This window comes from Tauraco erythrolophus, chromosome 23 (genome assembly GCF_009769465.1).
Source record: "Tauraco erythrolophus isolate bTauEry1 chromosome 23, bTauEry1.pri, whole genome shotgun sequence".
Classification (NCBI taxonomy): Eukaryota; Metazoa; Chordata; class Aves; order Musophagiformes; family Musophagidae; genus Tauraco; species Tauraco erythrolophus.
The window spans coordinates 3,870,496-3,888,480 of NC_141487.1; the positions used below are offsets into that span (position 1 = coordinate 3,870,496).

The following is a 17,985-nucleotide window of genomic DNA, read 5'->3' on the forward strand; positions in this document are numbered from 1 at the left end:
TATGAACCCCTGTTTGTATGCTTAACTGTCTAAGGCTTTGAGCTCACAAAATTTTTGATGCAACTTGGGGGTGGGGGGGAACCCAACCCAAAAACCCAAAACCACTCCCCACCCCCTCCACACACAGCCAAAAACCCAAATGATTGAGCTGAAGCTGCCAAGAGTTTAGCCCTGGATTTTGAGCATATAGGAGCTGTGCATGCTATTTGTTTGGTAAATGTGCTTGCAATTGGCCTGTGAAACACCGTTTACCCAGTGTTGCTTTGATATTTGAATAAGCTACATTGATCACTACACATTTCTTCCTTCCAGTTCCTGTTCCAGCAGCTAGGGATGTTGGTGTCCTTTGTGAGAAGTCATATTCGGCCCTATATGGATGAAATTGTCACCCTGATGAGAGTGAGTACAGTCTTTAAGCCAGCATTTTACTGTCAGAAAAGGTGGATAGTGGTTCTGTCGTTATCAAATGTATCAATTAATTCATAAACTCATATGAAGAGCAGAATTCCATGTATTTGAAGTAATAATTGTATTTTGAAATAACGTGTTTGAAACAATAATATACATTATTACTAGTAACTGCAATAAGCTCCTAGGTTCTTCTGGTGCCCGAGTTCTTTTGAGTACGTGGATTTTGTGTACTTATTACTTTCAGAAACATAGTTTTAGTAAGAAGTGTTTGGAGTTCATAAATAGGTGGCATTTCACTTCATTTTCACTTTCTGTTTGCAAACGCTTAGAGGATTAGGAAAAATCAGTTGTCTAGACATTGTTTTTAACAGCTATAAATATACTGAAGGCACAGTGTGTTTTAAAAACAGACCGAAACTGCCAATTTGTATTAGCCTGTAAGGGAAGTATAGTCCTTCCTTGCAATCTTGAATTTATCTGGAGACTGTCTCCTACAGTTTGCTTTTCTTGTAATTGGTACAGCTCAGTTGAACTGTTTAATTTTTTTCTATTTTTTTCTTCTTCTGTAGGACTTCTGGGTCATGAATAACTCCATACAGAGCACAATTATCCTACTTATTGAGCAAATTGTGGTGGCTCTAGGAGGCGAATTCAAACTTTATCTGCCTCAGCTCATTCCTCACATGTTACGGGTCTTCATGCATGACAATAGTCAGAGTCGAATTGTCTCTGTCAAGGTGAGTGGGAAGCTGCAGCAGCTGGGTTGATTTGGGTACTACCGAGGCAGGTTCGTGCCCAGTGTGCCACGCTCTAGCAGTGCTTCTTGCTGGTGTGTTGCAAGCAAAATGGGATAGGTGCAGTTCTGCAATGGCTTGGTGTAAAATGATGCAGACAGTACTCTGTTTAAAAGTGCAGTGTGGAAGCAGCTTTTCACAGGATGCTGACTTACTTAAAATGCATCTCTTTCATGACTTTAAGTCACACTGGGTCCTTTTTTTTTCCTCCAGCTATTGAATGCGATCCAGCTCTTTGGAGCTAACCTGGATGACTACCTTCATTTGTTACTACCTCCCATTGTAAAGCTATTTGATGCCCCAGATGTCCCAGTGGTGGCTCGCAAGTAAGTGTTGGTGACTTTGCAGCCTCTTTATTTTTTTACCTGTGATATCCCAGTTCTGCAATGGCTGCCCTAGCCACGGGTAGAAGTGAAACACCATTTAGTTCCTTTCACAGGTTTTCTCTCTGCTAATTCATTATGGAAGGTTATTTTTGGTTGGACATCATAGCACTGTTACTAGATTTTTTTGGGTATAGACTGTTACCTTATGGTTCTTACCTGCAAGCACTAGCTTGAACACTGTTTCTCCTGTTTTATATCATGAGAGATAAGTCCTCCCTTCTTTCTGCACTTACTTTAGAGCTGCTCTAGAAACAGTGGACCGCTTGACAGAGTCCCTGGATTTCACTGATTATGCTTCACGAATTATTCATCCCATCGTGCGAACACTAGATCAGAGCCCTGAGCTACGAACAACTGCAATGGACACCCTCTCCTCTCTGGTGTTCCAGCTGGGAAAGAAGGTAATATACTTCTTAGAGTTGAAAGCTCATAGAAGGAGGGACTGTCCCAAAGATCAAGGCTTTAAAGTTGAATATTAGTAGGCAAATCATTCTGTATTTTAAAGAAAACCAATTTTTCTTCTCTTAGTTGTTTCTAGAATCAGAAGTTACTGAAATCAAACTTTCAGAATTGGTTTCTTATAAGATCCATGAAACAAAGATGGAATTTTACTGCTCTTGGTGAGACTGAGTAACTAGCTTTTGATGCATTCCCTTGTACAGTACCAGATTTTTATCCCGATGGTGAACAAAGTTCTGGTGCGACACAGAATTAACCATCAACGCTATGATGTTCTTATCTGCAGAATTGTAAAGGTGAGTTGACAAGTATATAGTTGTTTGGGGATGTTTTTGTGTTGAAACATATAGCTGGAAACTTCACTTTGAGTTGCTCATAAAATGAAGAATGGTCGTTGCTGTGTTTGTGTGTTAAGCACAACTTTTCAAGGAGACTTTGAGATTGCATTGAGAAAATTGTCAACAATTCTGACTTTATCATCCATTTGATTTGTAGAAAATTACTTTTATGTGCATGGGTGTGATCTTCATTGTAAGCTGTTTATTATAGGGCTATACTCTTGCTGATGAAGAAGAAGATCCCCTGATTTATCAGCACCGAATGTTGAGAAGCAATCAGGGAGAAACCTTAGCCAGTGGTCCTGTGGAAACAGGTCCCATGAAGAAATTGCACGTTAGCACCATCAACCTGCAAAAGGTAAGACTGAAGCACTGCACAGCATGAGTTTGGCTACTGAAGGGAGAAGTTATTGTGTCCCATCTGAGAACTCTGACCAGTGCATCTAAACTACATTTATTTACATCTCTCTTCTGTTGCCAGTTCTGCACAAAACTGAGGTCAAAGCAGTGTCTGAGACTTCAAAAGTAGAAGGTGCTAAGCAACTTTTAAAGATAGAAGCAGCTGGGTTATCAGATTATTAATGACTGTGAAGTAACCTTGACACTTTCTTGTTGTGTGGAATATGAACAAGACTTCCTAGATCACAAGGAATCATCTATAGCTTCTAGAGACACCTATTTCAGAGTCTCTGCCTTTCTTCATCACCACTTCTCTTAATATATTAGTGCTATAACCTCTTGAAGCCAGTTTAGGCCTTAATAGCTAAGCACTAATTTGAACAGTAAATTCATGTAGTGCTCAGCTCAGTAGTAGGATGGATTGGTTTGAAAATGCTGGACTTAAAAATGTAATTCTAAATGCATTAAGTATCTTTAAGCTGATGTTTCAACAGTGACTTTCAGCTCTTGATGTATTTTTGTTGGGAAAAAAATATTCATGTTAAATACTTGGTATATCATGACAGGAATACATTTAGGGAAGATTTCTTAGAAACGAAACTGAAGTACTGCAAATTGTTTGGTAAGGTAATGGATTTCAGGGAATTGAAAAGGGAATCTCAACAATGTGACTTGGAGCTGTAAAGAAGTAATGCTGCCTGCTGATGGATTTCTTCTTTTGAATACTTCTGCATTTGCTAGTTCAATTGTCTTGCTTTGTACCGCAGGCCTGGGGAGCAGCAAGAAGAGTTTCCAAAGATGACTGGTTAGAATGGTTAAGACGACTGAGTTTGGAGCTGCTGAAAGATTCCTCCTCACCGTCCTTGCGCTCATGCTGGGCCTTGGCTCAGGCATATAATCCCATGGCTCGGTAGAGTAATTCTTTCTCTTTTGGATCACTTGAAATTGCAGATGCAAGCCAGATAAAATAAGGAAAAAGAAAGTTACTTAAAAGCTCTTAGGTTCTATACATAGAGATAGTTCCTGCTTTGGGACAAATCAAATAGCTGGCAACTTGATTTCATTTCCGCCCTTCCCAGTTGGCTGCTCTGTGATGTTCACAAAATCATTCAGTGGAATTCTGCATATTAGTCTAGAAATAACATAAGGCACATAGAAGTGAAGCTGGAAAAGCAGCAGAGTATGAAATAGTTTCGAGGATCTACTGTGGGTGAATAAAAATGCCTCTCGAGTGGAATAAGCTGTAGTGCTTTATTTCTTTTGCAACCAGTATGTCTGGAGAGACAGAGTTTCTATAAGCAGTTGCCTGTTTATCTCTTCTAGATAATATAAACTTGTCAACTCCATGCATGCGAATCTGACCACTGCTGTTTAGAAAAGTATTTGTTTCTGGTTTAATTTTGTCTCAATGTGAGTTTAACCATTTTTTGAAATAGAAGGGCAAACAGTATGATGAAAAATCAGCAATTCCTTGGTAGACAGAGGTAGTTCTGGCATCCTCCATGTATGCTCTCAAACCCATCCCACAGTATTTCTCCACAGTACTAGCAGTGACAGGGTCATCACTGTATCTGTTTTTATCACCTTTCCTCCTTCTCAAGCTTTGCCACTCGTGCAAACTCCAGCTATTGCAGTCCTCTGAGCACAGAAAAATACTAAAATACTTGCTAGCATACGATAGTACAGTATTTCTACCCATGTAGTATCTCATCTTATTACATGTTTTTAAAATGCAGGTTTCACTAAGTATGTGATGCAGAAGTTAGCTTGATAAAAGCTAATCACTGTTTATTGCAGGTAGACATATAAATGCATTTTGTAGCTGTTTCTCTGAATACAAAGGCAAGTCCACTGTCAAATAGACTCTTTCTCATGAATAATGAATCCCCACCGCTCACTCTTTTGTTTTCCTCCTCAGAGATCTCTTCAATGCTGCTTTTGTTTCATGCTGGTCTGAACTGAACGAAGACCAGCAGGATGAGCTGATCCGAAGCATTGAATTGGCCCTGACGTCTCAGGACATTGCAGAAGTCACTCAGACACTGCTGAACTTGGCAGAATTCATGGAGCACAGTGACAAGGTAGAGATGCTGTGAGGCAGCTCTTCTTTAAGGCTGGCTAGCTGGCTGATGCCTAGTCTTTGGACTAGTTATGCATTATGCTATGCATAATTTCTTCTTTTTTATACTCATCTTGCTTTTGATGTATGTGCTCCTACTCAGGGTCCACTGCCTTTGAGAGATGATAATGGCATTGTCCTCCTGGGGGAAAGAGCTGCAAAATGTCGAGCGTATGCCAAGGCCCTTCACTACAAGGAGCTGGAATTTCAAAAGGGTCCCACCCCAGCCATTCTGGAGTCTCTCATCAGGTAGGACCACAACTGGTGAGATTTCTGCTCTTACATCAGTATCCCAATTTAGAATACCCATAGGATGAATCTAGACAATTCTTAGGATTTCACTCTCTGCTACAAGACTTTGTTGTAGGCTTAGTAACTCCTGGGTGCTGAGTTCTACCCTTCTATTATGCAGTTAAAACTATGATAGTAGCCGTGGGAAGTTTTGCAGGAAAAAGTGGAGTTTTCTGATTTCTACCTCTCACTGTTCAAGATCAATATGGGATGTTACAGAGTGGCTGTAAGGTAGGTGTAGAAATCTCTCTCATCTAAATATAAATAAGCCAGAAAAGCTGAAGTTCTTAATTAAAATTTCTGATCATCTAGCTTAGGTAGGTCTCATTTTTCATCTGTCAAATAGAAGATACTATAGCAAGAGTGGATTGTTTCCTGAGCTTTGTCAACAAGAACAATGTTAGCCTGATGTACCTGCACAGAGTTTGGTACTAAACTACATGTTTTAAAATGTGAATCTCAGTTTCATATCACAGAAATGTTAACTACCATTTGAGATGTGCAAATTGATTTTAGTTGAGGAAAAATTTAGTTGAGGCCCTTTCTTGGCCTCAATCACTTGTGCAGCTGTTTCTTTGTGTATCAAAAAGCAAGTTAAGGAACAAAGACTTGAAGTAAAGCAGGATTAAAAAATGAAAGACAATTTATTAGAAATGAAAAAGTTCAGAAACCTTTAAAAATCCATTTTACAGACCACAGTTAAAATAGTTCCAACTATAGTTCCACACAGTTGAAATTTACAGTATGAATAGTCAAACGTAAGTAAGGCAATTCCCGAGGCACCTTTGTCTCCCATTTCACGCAAGACTGAACAACTTAAATTAGATTCAAACTCTCTTTAAGGTGAATAAAAATAGATATATTAACTATAACTACTCTTTCCAACAAATTCAAACAGTGGTATGGCTACAGGAGGAGTCTCTTTCTTTTTTTTAACTGTTATTTTTAACACTGTGTTATGTAAGGGAGAAACATACTGATTTGTGACATAACATCTCTAGGCAACTTGTAATTGGGGTAGTTTTCAGAAGTTTTCAATATTCCTCAGTGTGGTGTGCTAGCAAACATTCTCTTATGTTTGAATAACTTTTGGCACTTACGGATTCCCTGGTGTGTCCTAGTGTTTTGCTCATGGATACAGTTGTTTTAAGTTTTGGAGTTGAGCTGGGTCTGGATTTTTTTGCTAACCTGCTGTTCTCTCTTAGTCTTACTGACACATAGCACACGTACGTTCTAACCTGGACATAATTTGTTGGCAGCCCAGAAAGCTGCTTTCTAGTTTATCAACCTTTAGGTGATCTGTGGATAGGAATAAGTATCACAGAGCATATGGGACAAATCCTTTCTCCAGGGTCACTCTCTGCTGGGTGCATTCTGTGGGGACTTATTTGAGGGAGCAGCCGGAGATGGCAGTAAAACTTCAGGAGACAACCTGGGTGATACTAATTCCAAATTTTTGAGCTTCTCTTCTTCCTCTGTAGGAATGTAAGCCACTTACTATACTCTAAAGAAAGGTGCATCAGGGACACTTCTGATTGATTCCTCTGGTTGGAAACAAGTATGTAATTTTTGTGATTTGAGTCCCTCTTGGAAGGAGTTAAGGAAGAGCCTTCAGAAGAGGAAATAAGTTTGAGCCCTGATAACACCAGTGGCTGTGGCTGGTGCTTACTGTGCCTTAGTGTTTGTGTGTGTGTACATGGCCAGTATGGAGCTGTTACACATATTAGATGAAATGAACAATTGTTTGGCTGATTTTGAGCTGTCCATTGCCCACCTTCTGTGCAGTGGCATCATGTAGCTATGCAATCAAATATTGGTTCCCTCTATGGTTTGAAATCCTCTGGCCGGATCTTCATCTCAACTCTCTTCAGTGAATAGGTTGATCCGTGCCATCCGTACCAGGTAATGCCGTCCATGTTCTTGGTGTGTTCTCCCTTGCGGTAGTAAACCCCGTTCAGGTTGGAATCTGTGCAGCAGTTGTACCAGTATCCACCTTTTCAGAAAACAAATTAATAGATTCCTGGTGAGCCACTTAAACCAGCTATGTTTTGTATTAAAAATGAGAATTACTGCTCTTTCCTGAGGAGAGCGACCAGAGTGCAGCATTTAATCCCTGGAGCCTGCAGCCCTAATAGCTGGAATTGCAGGTAAATTCAAAACATAGATACTAAACACATAAAGGCTTCACAGTTACATGGTCAGATTAGTCCAGTAGCTTTTCATTTAATTACTCATTCCTTTTAAAATACTTCCTTGATATGTTTCTGTCTCTGACTGAGAGTTAGCATAGGGAACGAATTTGGTTTCTTAGCTTGGGCACCTTAAGGCGTTTAGAAGATTTCTGGACTTTGTAGGTAAGATGTGCTATTTTATTGAGACTGGTATCAACAATTTTATGTGCAGGTTGCATAGGCGAACACTGAGGAAATTAAAAATAAAAGGCAAGACGTAGTGAAGACAATTATCTTTGTGGCAGACCTCATATAAAGACAATAAATTGAATGAAGAGAGTAACCTCGTTAGAAGCTCTTAATCTTTATAATCTTTATTTCTATTCTATTAGGAATCAGGTTGAACCTTGGAGTGTGTGTAGGATAATAGTACAGGAGAATAATTACAAATCCCTAATACTAGAACTTGAAGCCTCGTAAAAATAGAAGAAAAAATAAAAACCTTCTAGATATACAGGAATAACTTCCTGCATCACTGAATTGCATCAACATCTGAGATAGTCTGGCAGATGGGCAAATGCACGTAATGGGCTGGATAACAGTATGTGTAGGTGAGAGCATGCACTGGGTCATTTGAGCAGTACTGGTGTCTGTCATACAGGCTGGCTCTGTGTAAGTCAGCTTTAACTGCCAGGTTCCCCACATAACCAGTCAGCGTGTATTCCAGAATTGGTCACCTCTCCCTTGATTTACCATCCAGATGCTACTTATTAGTTATTTGGAAAAAGGGAATCTTGGGCTCTCTGCAAATTACCCGGGCAGCACTCTCAGGACAGGCAGGTATTTAGGCACGTTCTACCTTTACGGAACTGGGCACAGTCATCCACACACTTGTCGTTGTCCTTGTCCTTCGTGCTGAAGGCTGTGTTGTTGTGGTACCGGAGGGAATCGCGCCCCGTGTTGCCACTGTAGTTCCCCACAAAAAGACGATAGCTGTTTATTTCGTTGCTCAGGGTGAATTGCTTGTATTGTGCGTAGCGGACGTTACCTTCCCAGTCCTGTGCCACAACAGGGAAGAAGAAATAGGTCCTATTAGAACCGTTATGAAAAGACTCCACCATCTATGGTGCATGTTATGTTGTCTTTTCTCAGTCCTAGATTTTTTACGAGTTTTTTTTGCTGTCTCTGACTGCAGGAACTTATCTGTTAAGGCAAAGAAACTTTCCAGAGTAAAGCATCGTATTTCCAAGTCTTATCTGCACTGGTATTAAACAATGTGTATGGAAACCTGATGCACAGCTCTTATATTCAACATCTTGTCTCAGTGTGCTGTCTCAAGTAATTTTTTTTCCTCTCTGAAAGAGTGACTTTATAAAGCCTTTCAGCTCACTTTCTCCATCATACCCATCCCATCTCTCAAAGCTGTTGTACCAGCTATAAACTAGTCTAAGTCAAACCCAAGCCTTTACTAGGCTGTTGAAATTGTGTTGCTGTAATACTATGCAAACTTTTGTACACAGGGTGCAAGGAAGTGCTGCAAAATGAGAAGTCTTTAAAACTTTATGGGACATGTTTGTGAATCTTTAATCTGAGGTAGTGAGCAGTTTGATCTCTGACTGCAGTGGATTCCACAGAATTCTCTAGAGCCCCACACATTCCCTAAGATGCAATCTGTATGCAGACGTAAGATTGTCCTACTGACTTTGTACGCTGGAGAACATGACTCTGTCTTGTCCTTGAATATATCATCAGATCTGTCCTACCTCCTCTTGTAACTGAAGCATGCAAATTCTTTGGGCCTTCTATAGAGACAAGAGTTGGTATCTGCTGCTAGAGAATCACTTTGTACAAAAAAACCTTTTGCTGCTGAAATTGAGAGCTTATTAATTACCTCCAACTCCACTCGCAGAACAGTGGGGCGTCTTGAAAGTCGGTAGATATTTTCATTTCCCAGCCAAAAATCTCCCCGAATATTGCCAAATCCTTCCCTGTACTGTTTCCAGTCCCTATTGAAAGATGTCAAACCAACTTTACGTCTTTGGATGATCGTCCAGCCACCTCCATCTGTCTCCATGTCACAGAATACCTAGAACAGGAAAAAAGGCAGTATTTGCTTATCATCAGTAGACTTAGGAAGGGTCAAGTCTCTTAACACAAGACAAGACATCATTCTGGATTTCACAACTGAAGAAGTTCCTGTTTTGTTTAGAAGTCATAGAAAAAAATTATTAAATTAACTCTTTTTCTGCTTTCCTTCTTTAAATGTACACTTTCCTTTCTCGAAGCTTGCCTACATAAAGATACTGATTGAAAGTGCAGGGTGTCGTAACTCAGTATGTGCTCTTTTCATCTCTGTAGTAGATGAGCGTTTCTTGATTATATCTGAAAAAACGTGTAATATAGATTGTGTACTTGACATCCTTACCTCCAGATCTGGACTCCCCAAAAATTCATCAGGAGGTAGCTTGTAAACACCAGAGATTCGGTAGTTCCTCTGGTAAAGCGATGAGCAGTCGTAGACAGCGTCTACTTGAATCAGAACCAGAAAGTGAGAATCTGAACAGGAAAAAGAGCTCCCCTATAAGCATGGTTTCTGTAAAGCTTAGCTTGTAGTACAAGGGGTAATTAGGTGAAGAAGACTTCCCACAAGTCCAATGTTTTCCTCAAGTAGTTTAGTTTTGAACAATGCATGCATTAGAAAGAGGTTTAACACTGAGACTTGGTGATGTTTTTTTACCTTTCCTATCCAAAGAGACATCTCTGATTACTCTTCACATTGCTACTGTACACGAAGGCAAAAGGTATATTTGCTGTTCCCCCGTGCCCCCCAAAGATAAAGGCTGATCTCATGGAACAGCTGGGCCTGCTGCCAGATGCCCGTTTCGATTGTGTGCCTGAACAGGTTAGCCAAGTCTGCGGACGAGGCGTATTTGCTTAACGCTTTTTGCACTAGAGCCTGTGACAGAGATGGTGACTTTCAGCTGCAGTCAGTCCCTGCAAGCCTCCGTTCCTCCCAGTGCAGGAGCTGCCTTGAAGCCAGTGAAATGCAGAGCTATTCTTCCGAGGAGGATAAACTAGCTGAAGCAAGGCTCCATCCGTTCTGACATTTCAATTTAGTACAGACTAAATGTCTCTCACCCAGTGAGGTGGGATGGATCTGTTTTAAATACCTTCTGGGCCAGTTTCTTCGATGTGTTACTGTATTTTTTCCAAATCTTTATTACAGCTCCAGGGAGATTTGTTACAATTTTTGTTTAAAACCTACTGTATACAGTGATGTGCCAAAGCTAGACAAGTGGAACTTTTTGTAAGAAGACTTTAGTAAATAGATTTAGATTTTTTTCCTTTGCTTTTTAAAGAAAAAAAAATCCAAATGAAGTCTTTTGGCAAACCCAGTCATCCCAGACAACAGCCGTTTCTTTTTAAGGAAGTTTTAAGCTTGTTGCAGTGAATCTCATTTTAAGAGAAAAATCGACAAAAATGACGCTTTTTTCTAGAAGTGGCTTTACAGGTAGCTGACCTACAAAATGCGCCTGCATTCCATGTTTAGTACAGGCCTGTGCAATCCCTGCGTGCAGTGAAATTTTCCCTCGGGGAATAGAATTTTAAGCAATTTACCTGTGTTCTGGCTGGGCTTATATCACAGTTTGCGTCCTGCATCATCTACAGCCTTGAATTTTTGAGAATTATCATTCAAATAATGAATCACTCTTTTACTCTGGTTCAGAGATAGTGATAAAAATACAATTACACATCTCAAGTAATGCTTGGAGAGAGTTTCTAATTGTTTTACCAACTTCTAGTCCCCTGTCAGCACTGTGAACTCAGAGGATACTACTGACAGCTGTTCCCTGACAAAGCCAGCTCCCTTTCTTTTTGGATTGGTACTGTAGTGCTCAGAAAATGAAATAATAGACTGAGTTCTTCACTGTACAAATACAGTACCTGCTCAGCTTTTCCACTCCCTGATAACAGACATACAGATATTAAAATACAGCTGAATCTTTGGACTTCTGACAGATAAATTCAGACTAGTTTTCTCAGGATCACCTGCCTCCAGAAGTACTTTAAGCAGAAGTATTCAGTACATGTACTTGCTAATCACATTAGTGGGACATGCTAGCATTAAGAACGAGTCATCAGTTCACTTTGTGCATTAAGAGGTGTATCTGGGAGCTTAGAGACTCCCTCCTTACCAGCTGAAGTTTGTGTGACCGTCTGAGCTGCCTGGAGTTGCATGATGTCTATCTGGTTGTTCATTTCGGAGTACTTGCTTTCAGCATCAATGAGGCGGGACTCCATCTGCTTGGTGCTGCCTTCCAGCTCCATCACCTGCATGACCACGTTCACCCAGTCACCTTCCTGCTTCTTGGTCAGCTCCTGCAGCATTCTGCTCAGGTTGGCAACTTGCAGCTTGAGCTCCTTAATTTCATCGCAGCAGCCTGTCATCTTGGACGGTGCGTTCCCATTGATTGTTCTCCTTTTAGGAGGCTTCTGCAGCAGTGCTGGATAGATTGCCACAGACACAGTGACAATGCAGAGCCATGCCAGCTGAGCAGTGGATCTTGCTGGCATTTTTGCTTACAGCAACAGAAAACTTCCAGCTGAGTGTGGGTAGTTTGAATGCAGCTGGGGTAGGTATGAAACTTTCTGCAAGTGCTACAGCAGACTGGTACCTAGCTTTCTTCCAATGAAGTGAGTCTCTGAAGGTGGAGCCTGAAGAAGTAGCTTTTTTTCAGACCCCTCCTGTCAGAGTCTATGCACTTTGGAAGTCTCTCAAAGCATCTTATATACTATTTTTCTGTTTACCTCCACCCTGCTGAAGCTATGAAGAGCTTTCTGGCCCCTCCCAGTTCGTCTGTTCATATCAGGTGTTTACAGGGTGAAACTGGAACAGGTTTCAGCCAAGAAGGGTTGGAGAGAGCAAGAGAGACTTCACTCAGTTCTGTCTTGAAGGGGTGTGAGAGAGAGCTAGGAAATGAGGAGAGTTTCCAGCAATTATTGCCTATTGGATGGTAGCCCTGTTGGTGACTAGTTCTGGCACTTCAATAACAGAAGAGTATTAGAGGTGCAGAATGTGAAAAGGCTGTCCAAACAGGATGAGTTTATAAAAGTTCAAGGAAGGTAACTCCCTAGCAGGTAGCCCTAGCTGCAACAAGTCCTTCTAATACATTTCCCAGAAGTAGTAGGGAGTAACTCTATGCTTGCAGTATTTCCTAATTTAGGCAATATTTTAGCAAATTCATTGGTTCAGCATGATCCTTCTCTCTCTGGATGCTGTTGCCTCTGTACTATTTGTTTGGTAGAATTCAGTGCTGTTCTTCTTAGAGATTTTTGGGATATCCGAGGGTGGGATGGAAAGAAGCCTGCAAAATACGTAAGTCAAAACTCATGCCTCTGTTTACTCGTAGTGGACAAGTGAAAGGACATTAGGTAATGCTGAAAGTCTACTTAAAATTGACAAGAGATGGTTTTTTTTTTACACAGAATGTGATCTAACTCCAGTATTATGGAGGCCAGTTTATTAACAGGATTTTAAGAGAGGAAAATCTATGGATAATTAAAATGCCCACAGTTGCTTATAGCATATGTTTAAGAGTAAATCTTTAGACATTCAGAGTATTCAGGTCAAATACCAGCTGGCTGAGGTAGTGACTTCCACTCTCCTCTTTTAACAGTTAAATTTGATTGTAGCTGTTTGATCTCACAGTAGAACCATTTCAGCAATGGTGCAGCCTTTTGCAAAAGATGTGCAACTTTTGTTCTAGATCCTTATGGATAAGTTGTTTCTACGCAGGCCAGCTGCTCTGTGATTGCCTGACATGTGGGTTCTTGCATCTTTCTGCAAAGTTTCCAGTTGTGATAACTGGCAGAGATCAGATGCAAATGAAGGAGTAAATGGCTGGTGTGTCTGCTCCTGGGGTAAATGCCATTAAAGCTTTTTGGTGTCCAAGAAAACAGAAGAAAGCTAGTCTTGCTCCTTCTACAAAGAAAATGAAGACAAACCCGACTGAGATATGCTGACCCATCTGAACTTCTTTTGCTGATCCAAAGTAGCTGCAGGATTTCTGCTTAATTAGAAAAGATTAGAAAAGCCTTGCTGATCTGACATTCGCTTTCAGAGGACTAGGAAGCACAATTTATTGGTGCAGTTTCTCTTCCCCCTTAGGTTTGTTACACTTGTTGCCAGATGTTTTGTTTCTGCCTCTGATTTGCACAACTGGCTAATCGTTTTTCTGCAGAACAGCAACAAGAGACCCTACAGGGTGTGAAAATTTAGGAAGATGAAAGCATCAAAGCACTGAAGGGGTGGAACATGAATACAGATGTTTCATAAACCTGAGTTTTCTTGGAGGAGGTCAGAATTAGAGACCTCCAAAGAGGCAGCGTGAGTGTCTTGAGTTCTTTTTTGGGTGACTGCCTGTACTTCAGGCCAGAAACCACTGTAGTCTGCAGTACCAGCTGGTGAGGTGGCCGTGTGGTATTGGGCATCTGAGACATGGCCAGAGATGGGCAAGTACAATTCCATTAACGTACCAAGGTTACCTTCACAGCAGACCATAGGCTTCAGTCACGTTTTTATCATAGACATTCCAGAAACCTTCCACAGCAAAATTGCTTTTTATACTTCAGACCAGAAATTGCCACTGCACAAGGATGAAAGCCTGACCTTTTTGTTCTGCCTCTAATCCTGTCTGAGCCCTCTTCCAGCTGGAGCTGCTGTCGTTCCCAGGGGCAAATTCTTCTCAGGCTTCCTGTGATGAGAAACATGTTTTTGTCGAAGTTAAAACAAAGAATAGGACAGGCCAGACTCTGGCTTCTCCGCCCTAAAAAGCCGCCCTGTGATCACCCCCATCATTTTACATAGGACTTTGATGCATTTTGTTGCTGCTCTCACTCACCATAACTCTTTTGTCTTGTACAATCTGAATTTCACGCACACATCATGAGGGACAAGTGTGGAAGAGGGGAACCGCTTGTAGGTCCATGCATTCGCTCTTGATAGAAATTTTGGAAGGATCCAGGATTCAGCCAAACTCTTTGTTGCACACAGATGTTACAAAACAGTGCAGAAAGGCCTCCAAATTTCTTCTCTAAACTGGAGTATTTAATTGGAAATCAGACAGCCAGGCTTTTATTTTGGGTTCAGCCTCTGATTGGTGTGTCCTAATGCAAGTTATCTTGCTTTGGCATTCTTTGATTTACCTGTTTTAAAATAGAGGTAATACTTCTGTGTTGTCTCACTTTGTTCTGTGTAGGGGGATGACAACAAACATATCATCCAGGAATGGAAAAGAGCACAAATAATTCCCATCTGTCTTACTTTTGAGGAAGCAGTAAGAGAGATTTGGGCAGACAGATCTCCCTTGGCAGAGACCTTACCCTTAATGGGATTTGACTTCTTTATGAGTATTTGAAAGATGAATCTTGCCCTGTTGCATGGAGAGCTGAGTGTAGTCACTTAGGCAGCAATAGCTGCTGATGCTCGTCATTGCCAGATTAGATCAGCCGTGGAAGCTGACGGTCTGTAGGAAACGGTTCCTGTTATGTACTGGTGTTCTTACAACTTGAATTCAGGATTCTGTTATGTTTTGAAAAGCGGCATGGTTTTAGGCATAGCTAGGGAGAAACTAGTTCTGTGATTACAGAGTGGATCCTAGTCCTATTTTTCCCTTTCCCCCAATACTGATAAGAGAAATCCAGTATCATTTGGTTTGAAATCCATTGCCCTAGTTTTCCTCTGTATTTTGTATGTGGAAATAGCCTGCTACATGGTAGCTAAAAAGATGAGATCCTAAAGTCAAGAACATGAGGCGAATCCTTTTTGACTTCATTAACCCTGTAGGTTTGAAGTGGTTGGGAGAATTGAGTCTAAATATGCTTGCAGTTAGTATGTATCTTATGTTTATAATGCTGGTCGATGTTACCAAATTCATGTGTATTGGTATTACTGGATTAGAAGCAGACATCCCATGTCCCTGGAGGGCCAGATTAAATCAGAGTTGGGTTTAATTGACTGCCTTCCCTGGGAAGCTGTTCTGGCAGGTGTATGTGAAGCTGAGACAAGAAGAGAAGCTCAGTGCCCTGTGGCTATTTATTTGGTAGCCAGTCATTGCAAAACCCTTAATATGCATCTGGCAAATGCTTAGAATCTCGCATTCCTGGTGCTTGCTGAGATGGCAAAGGCTCTGTCAGCTCTCTGCTAGCAGATCACAGGAGTCCCCGCTGTGTCGAAGCTCTGTGAAATACTGCTCTCCCCTCCCAGGAAATGTGCAACTTCACCTCTGGCTTTGGAGATGCTTATAAATGTTCTAACATTCACTCTGCTGTAGCATTACAGTAATGGTTAAATCCCTAGTAAAGTCAAATAAAATTGTTGTCTACTACAAATAATTATTCTACATCTTTGAAGTTACATAGGAACAAGTGAGAGGGCCTGATGAGAAACAAAACGCTGATACTTTCTACAATCATTTATGATTTCTTTTTTATTTAACGTATCCTTTCTTTGCATAACCAATACACAAAGTCTCTGTCTCTGTTTCACCTCTTTCTGCTAAAGGTTTTCCTTGGCAATTTTTTTCTTCTCCGCTTTCACTGAATCTGGTTCATAAAGAATACATGATACAAAACCTTTTGCAGCCTGAGCAGTAGGGCTGGCTAAGAATTTTATTGTAATGGTTTTCACTGCTTTTCCTTTCAAAGCTTGGGAATGTTTTTATTTAATTTGCAAGCATTTGTATCGAGATTGGGAATTCGGCTGATTTTAATGCCTGTGAGCAACGTGGTGTGCTCTTGCTGTAAAGCTGAAGGGGCTGCCCCTCTGGCCTGTGAGCAGTCAGTCCTCACAACTGTTTATTGAAAATAGCTCTTTGCTGGTATTGGTTTCTCAAACTTATTTGTTCCCAGTATGGGAATAATTTTTAGTGGCATGATAGAAATGCATTGGGTTTTGGAGTTGTTTGGGGGGCGATTGGTTGTTTTCTGAGGTTTGTTGAATCAAGGACTCAGGGATGCCTGAACACAGATAAACTGTAGAACTGGGGAAACTGGCCAACAAAGCCAATTCCTTGTGCCAGAGGATTATCTGTTCCCCAAAGTATCCACAAAGTAGCAGTGCCTTCCACTTCTAATCCCAGAAGCAAGCTCTCAGGACTTGTTCAGAAGGAAAAACAAGCTTGACTTAGGTTGGTAGAATCTGTTGCACAGAGGAGCTTTTTAAACAAATTTGAGGAGACTAAAAAAAAAAAGTTTGGCTTCTTGTCTAGACTTTGCACACAAGCTGCTTTATTACAAAAATAAGGTTTCTTTACCAAGTTTTGAGAGGCTTTCTGGCAACAGGAAATGTGCGTGTTCCCTCACGGGTAGGATTGGGACCTCCTGAAAAGGCTTTATTGAAAGTTTTTCATTTTTATGGGAAGATAAGGAAAGGTCCAGTCTCAAGGTTGAGTTTTTGAAAATTTAATATGTTTGAATGACAGAAAATATTGTTAGAGACCCTGAAAGATAACAGAGGACTAGTAAGCTCCCAGACCATATAAAAGAGAGTATTTCTAGTAAACAGGAGACACTTATGCTGGGGTTTGTGAAGGAGAAAAGTCCGTCATTTGAGTGCTCTTCCTGCTGAAGACAGTAAAGTTATTTTTCATTCCCAGTTCATGTCTGGTTTCTGTTTAAATAACCTTTATAATATGCAAGCAATGGGAGCATATTTCTCTTAAATAGTGTTATTTTTTGTGATTCTAGCTTAATGTGCTACATTTTACTCCTTTGCACATCTAAGACTTAAATTTTTATTTAATATCTTAACTATCAAATCGTAGGTTTATGTAACCTTTCACTGCTAATAAAATTCAAATACAAGATTTTTGTCCAAGATTTTTATATCGGGGAGTTTGCCAAGGATAGTCACTTTTTCCAACTACTATGTCATTCCATCCCTGCAAACTTTTTACATCAGAAGGCTTGTCACATTTTAATATCCCACTCATCATAATCAAGTGCTACAGATAGGTTAGGGTTGGACAGGAGGATTGAATATTATCTTGGCTACGGTAGAGATATTGATTAATAAACAGAGGGAAGGTTATCTATAATCTTGTATTTGACTGTCTTTTCACAAAGCTTTCTGCCAGTCTCATTTCCTTATCCAGCTGCCCCTTAACAGCTGCTGAAGATTGTACACTTGGAATACAGGAATTAATGTTTTTGTTATTGTGATTGTCATCAATTCTAATTCTACTGTGCTGCATTGTGTAATTATGCAGTGAGTCCAGGTGAGCCAAACTCATACAAAACTTCATTGGCGAAAATCAGTTTTGCAGCTAATTAATCTTCATTTTCATAGAAAGTATAAGGACCTGAATGTTGTTTTGTTTCTTCTAATCACTTTGTTTATTGCATAAAGTGAGAAATCAAATGGTGGCTATTAAACAGTGAGATTAATGCATTAGTTCAAACTATATCAAAATCTTGTTGATACGACTTAGGCAATCTTGTTATTTCTGTGGACTCCCATTTTAATGGTCTACTTGCAAACATGAGGACAGCTCTGCCTTGAAATAGTTTCAGAAGATTTGATGTTTGTACATGTGGCATTTAAAATACAGAATTCTG

The 17,985-nt window shown here is 40.4% G+C and overlaps 2 protein-coding genes across 5 annotated transcripts in view; one reads left to right on the forward strand and one right to left on the reverse strand.

Moving 5' to 3' along the window:
* Positions 1 to 17,985, forward strand: part of MTOR (mechanistic target of rapamycin kinase) — a 65,290-nt gene that overhangs the window by 14,205 nt on the left and 33,100 nt on the right. For all 3 annotated transcript variants that reach the window (XR_015222829.1, XM_086625762.1, XM_086625761.1), the window contains 9 exons: positions 313 to 399; positions 981 to 1,148; positions 1,419 to 1,531; positions 1,830 to 1,992; positions 2,254 to 2,346; positions 2,600 to 2,746; positions 3,555 to 3,697; positions 4,706 to 4,868; positions 5,010 to 5,155. Coding sequence is in view for 2 of the 3 variants with exons in the window: in XM_086625762.1 (XP_086481888.1) it covers positions 313 to 399; positions 981 to 1,148; positions 1,419 to 1,531; positions 1,830 to 1,992; positions 2,254 to 2,346; positions 2,600 to 2,746; positions 3,555 to 3,697; positions 4,706 to 4,868; positions 5,010 to 5,155 (1,223 nt within the window). In the remaining variant the exon portion in view is untranslated. The remainder of the gene's footprint in view (positions 1 to 312; positions 400 to 980; positions 1,149 to 1,418; positions 1,532 to 1,829; positions 1,993 to 2,253; positions 2,347 to 2,599; positions 2,747 to 3,554; positions 3,698 to 4,705; positions 4,869 to 5,009; positions 5,156 to 17,985) is intronic.
* On the reverse strand, positions 7,021 to 11,943 carry ANGPTL7 (angiopoietin like 7). Of its 2 annotated transcripts, none has more exons than XM_009983186.1 (5): positions 11,565 to 11,943; positions 9,794 to 9,894; positions 9,260 to 9,454; positions 8,228 to 8,426; positions 7,021 to 7,190 (listed from the first exon to the last, which is right to left on the reverse strand). In XM_009983186.1, the coding sequence occupies exons 1-5, from the start codon at positions 11,941 to 11,943 to the stop codon at positions 7,021 to 7,023; spliced, it is 1,044 nt and encodes a 347-aa protein (XP_009981488.1). The 2 variants fall into 2 exon arrangements, with proteins under 2 accessions (XP_009981488.1, XP_086481835.1); XM_086625709.1 differs by having other exon boundaries at positions 9,794 to 9,897.

Bases quoted from the DNA above. Each gene is read 5' to 3' on its own strand.
- ANGPTL7 (XM_086625709.1), bottom strand. From the start codon at position 11,943: ATGCCAGCAAGATCCACTGCTCAGCTGGCATGGCTCTGCATTGTCACT. The intron at 9,898-11,564 runs GTAAGGAGGGAG...TTCTGATTCAAG, and splicing joins GGTCACACAAACTTCAGCTG to TAGACGCTGTCTACGACTGC. The intron at 7,191-8,227 runs GTAGAACGTGCC...TTTTCTGAAAAG, and splicing joins CTGTGCCCAGTTCCGTAAAG to GTGGATACTGGTACAACTGC.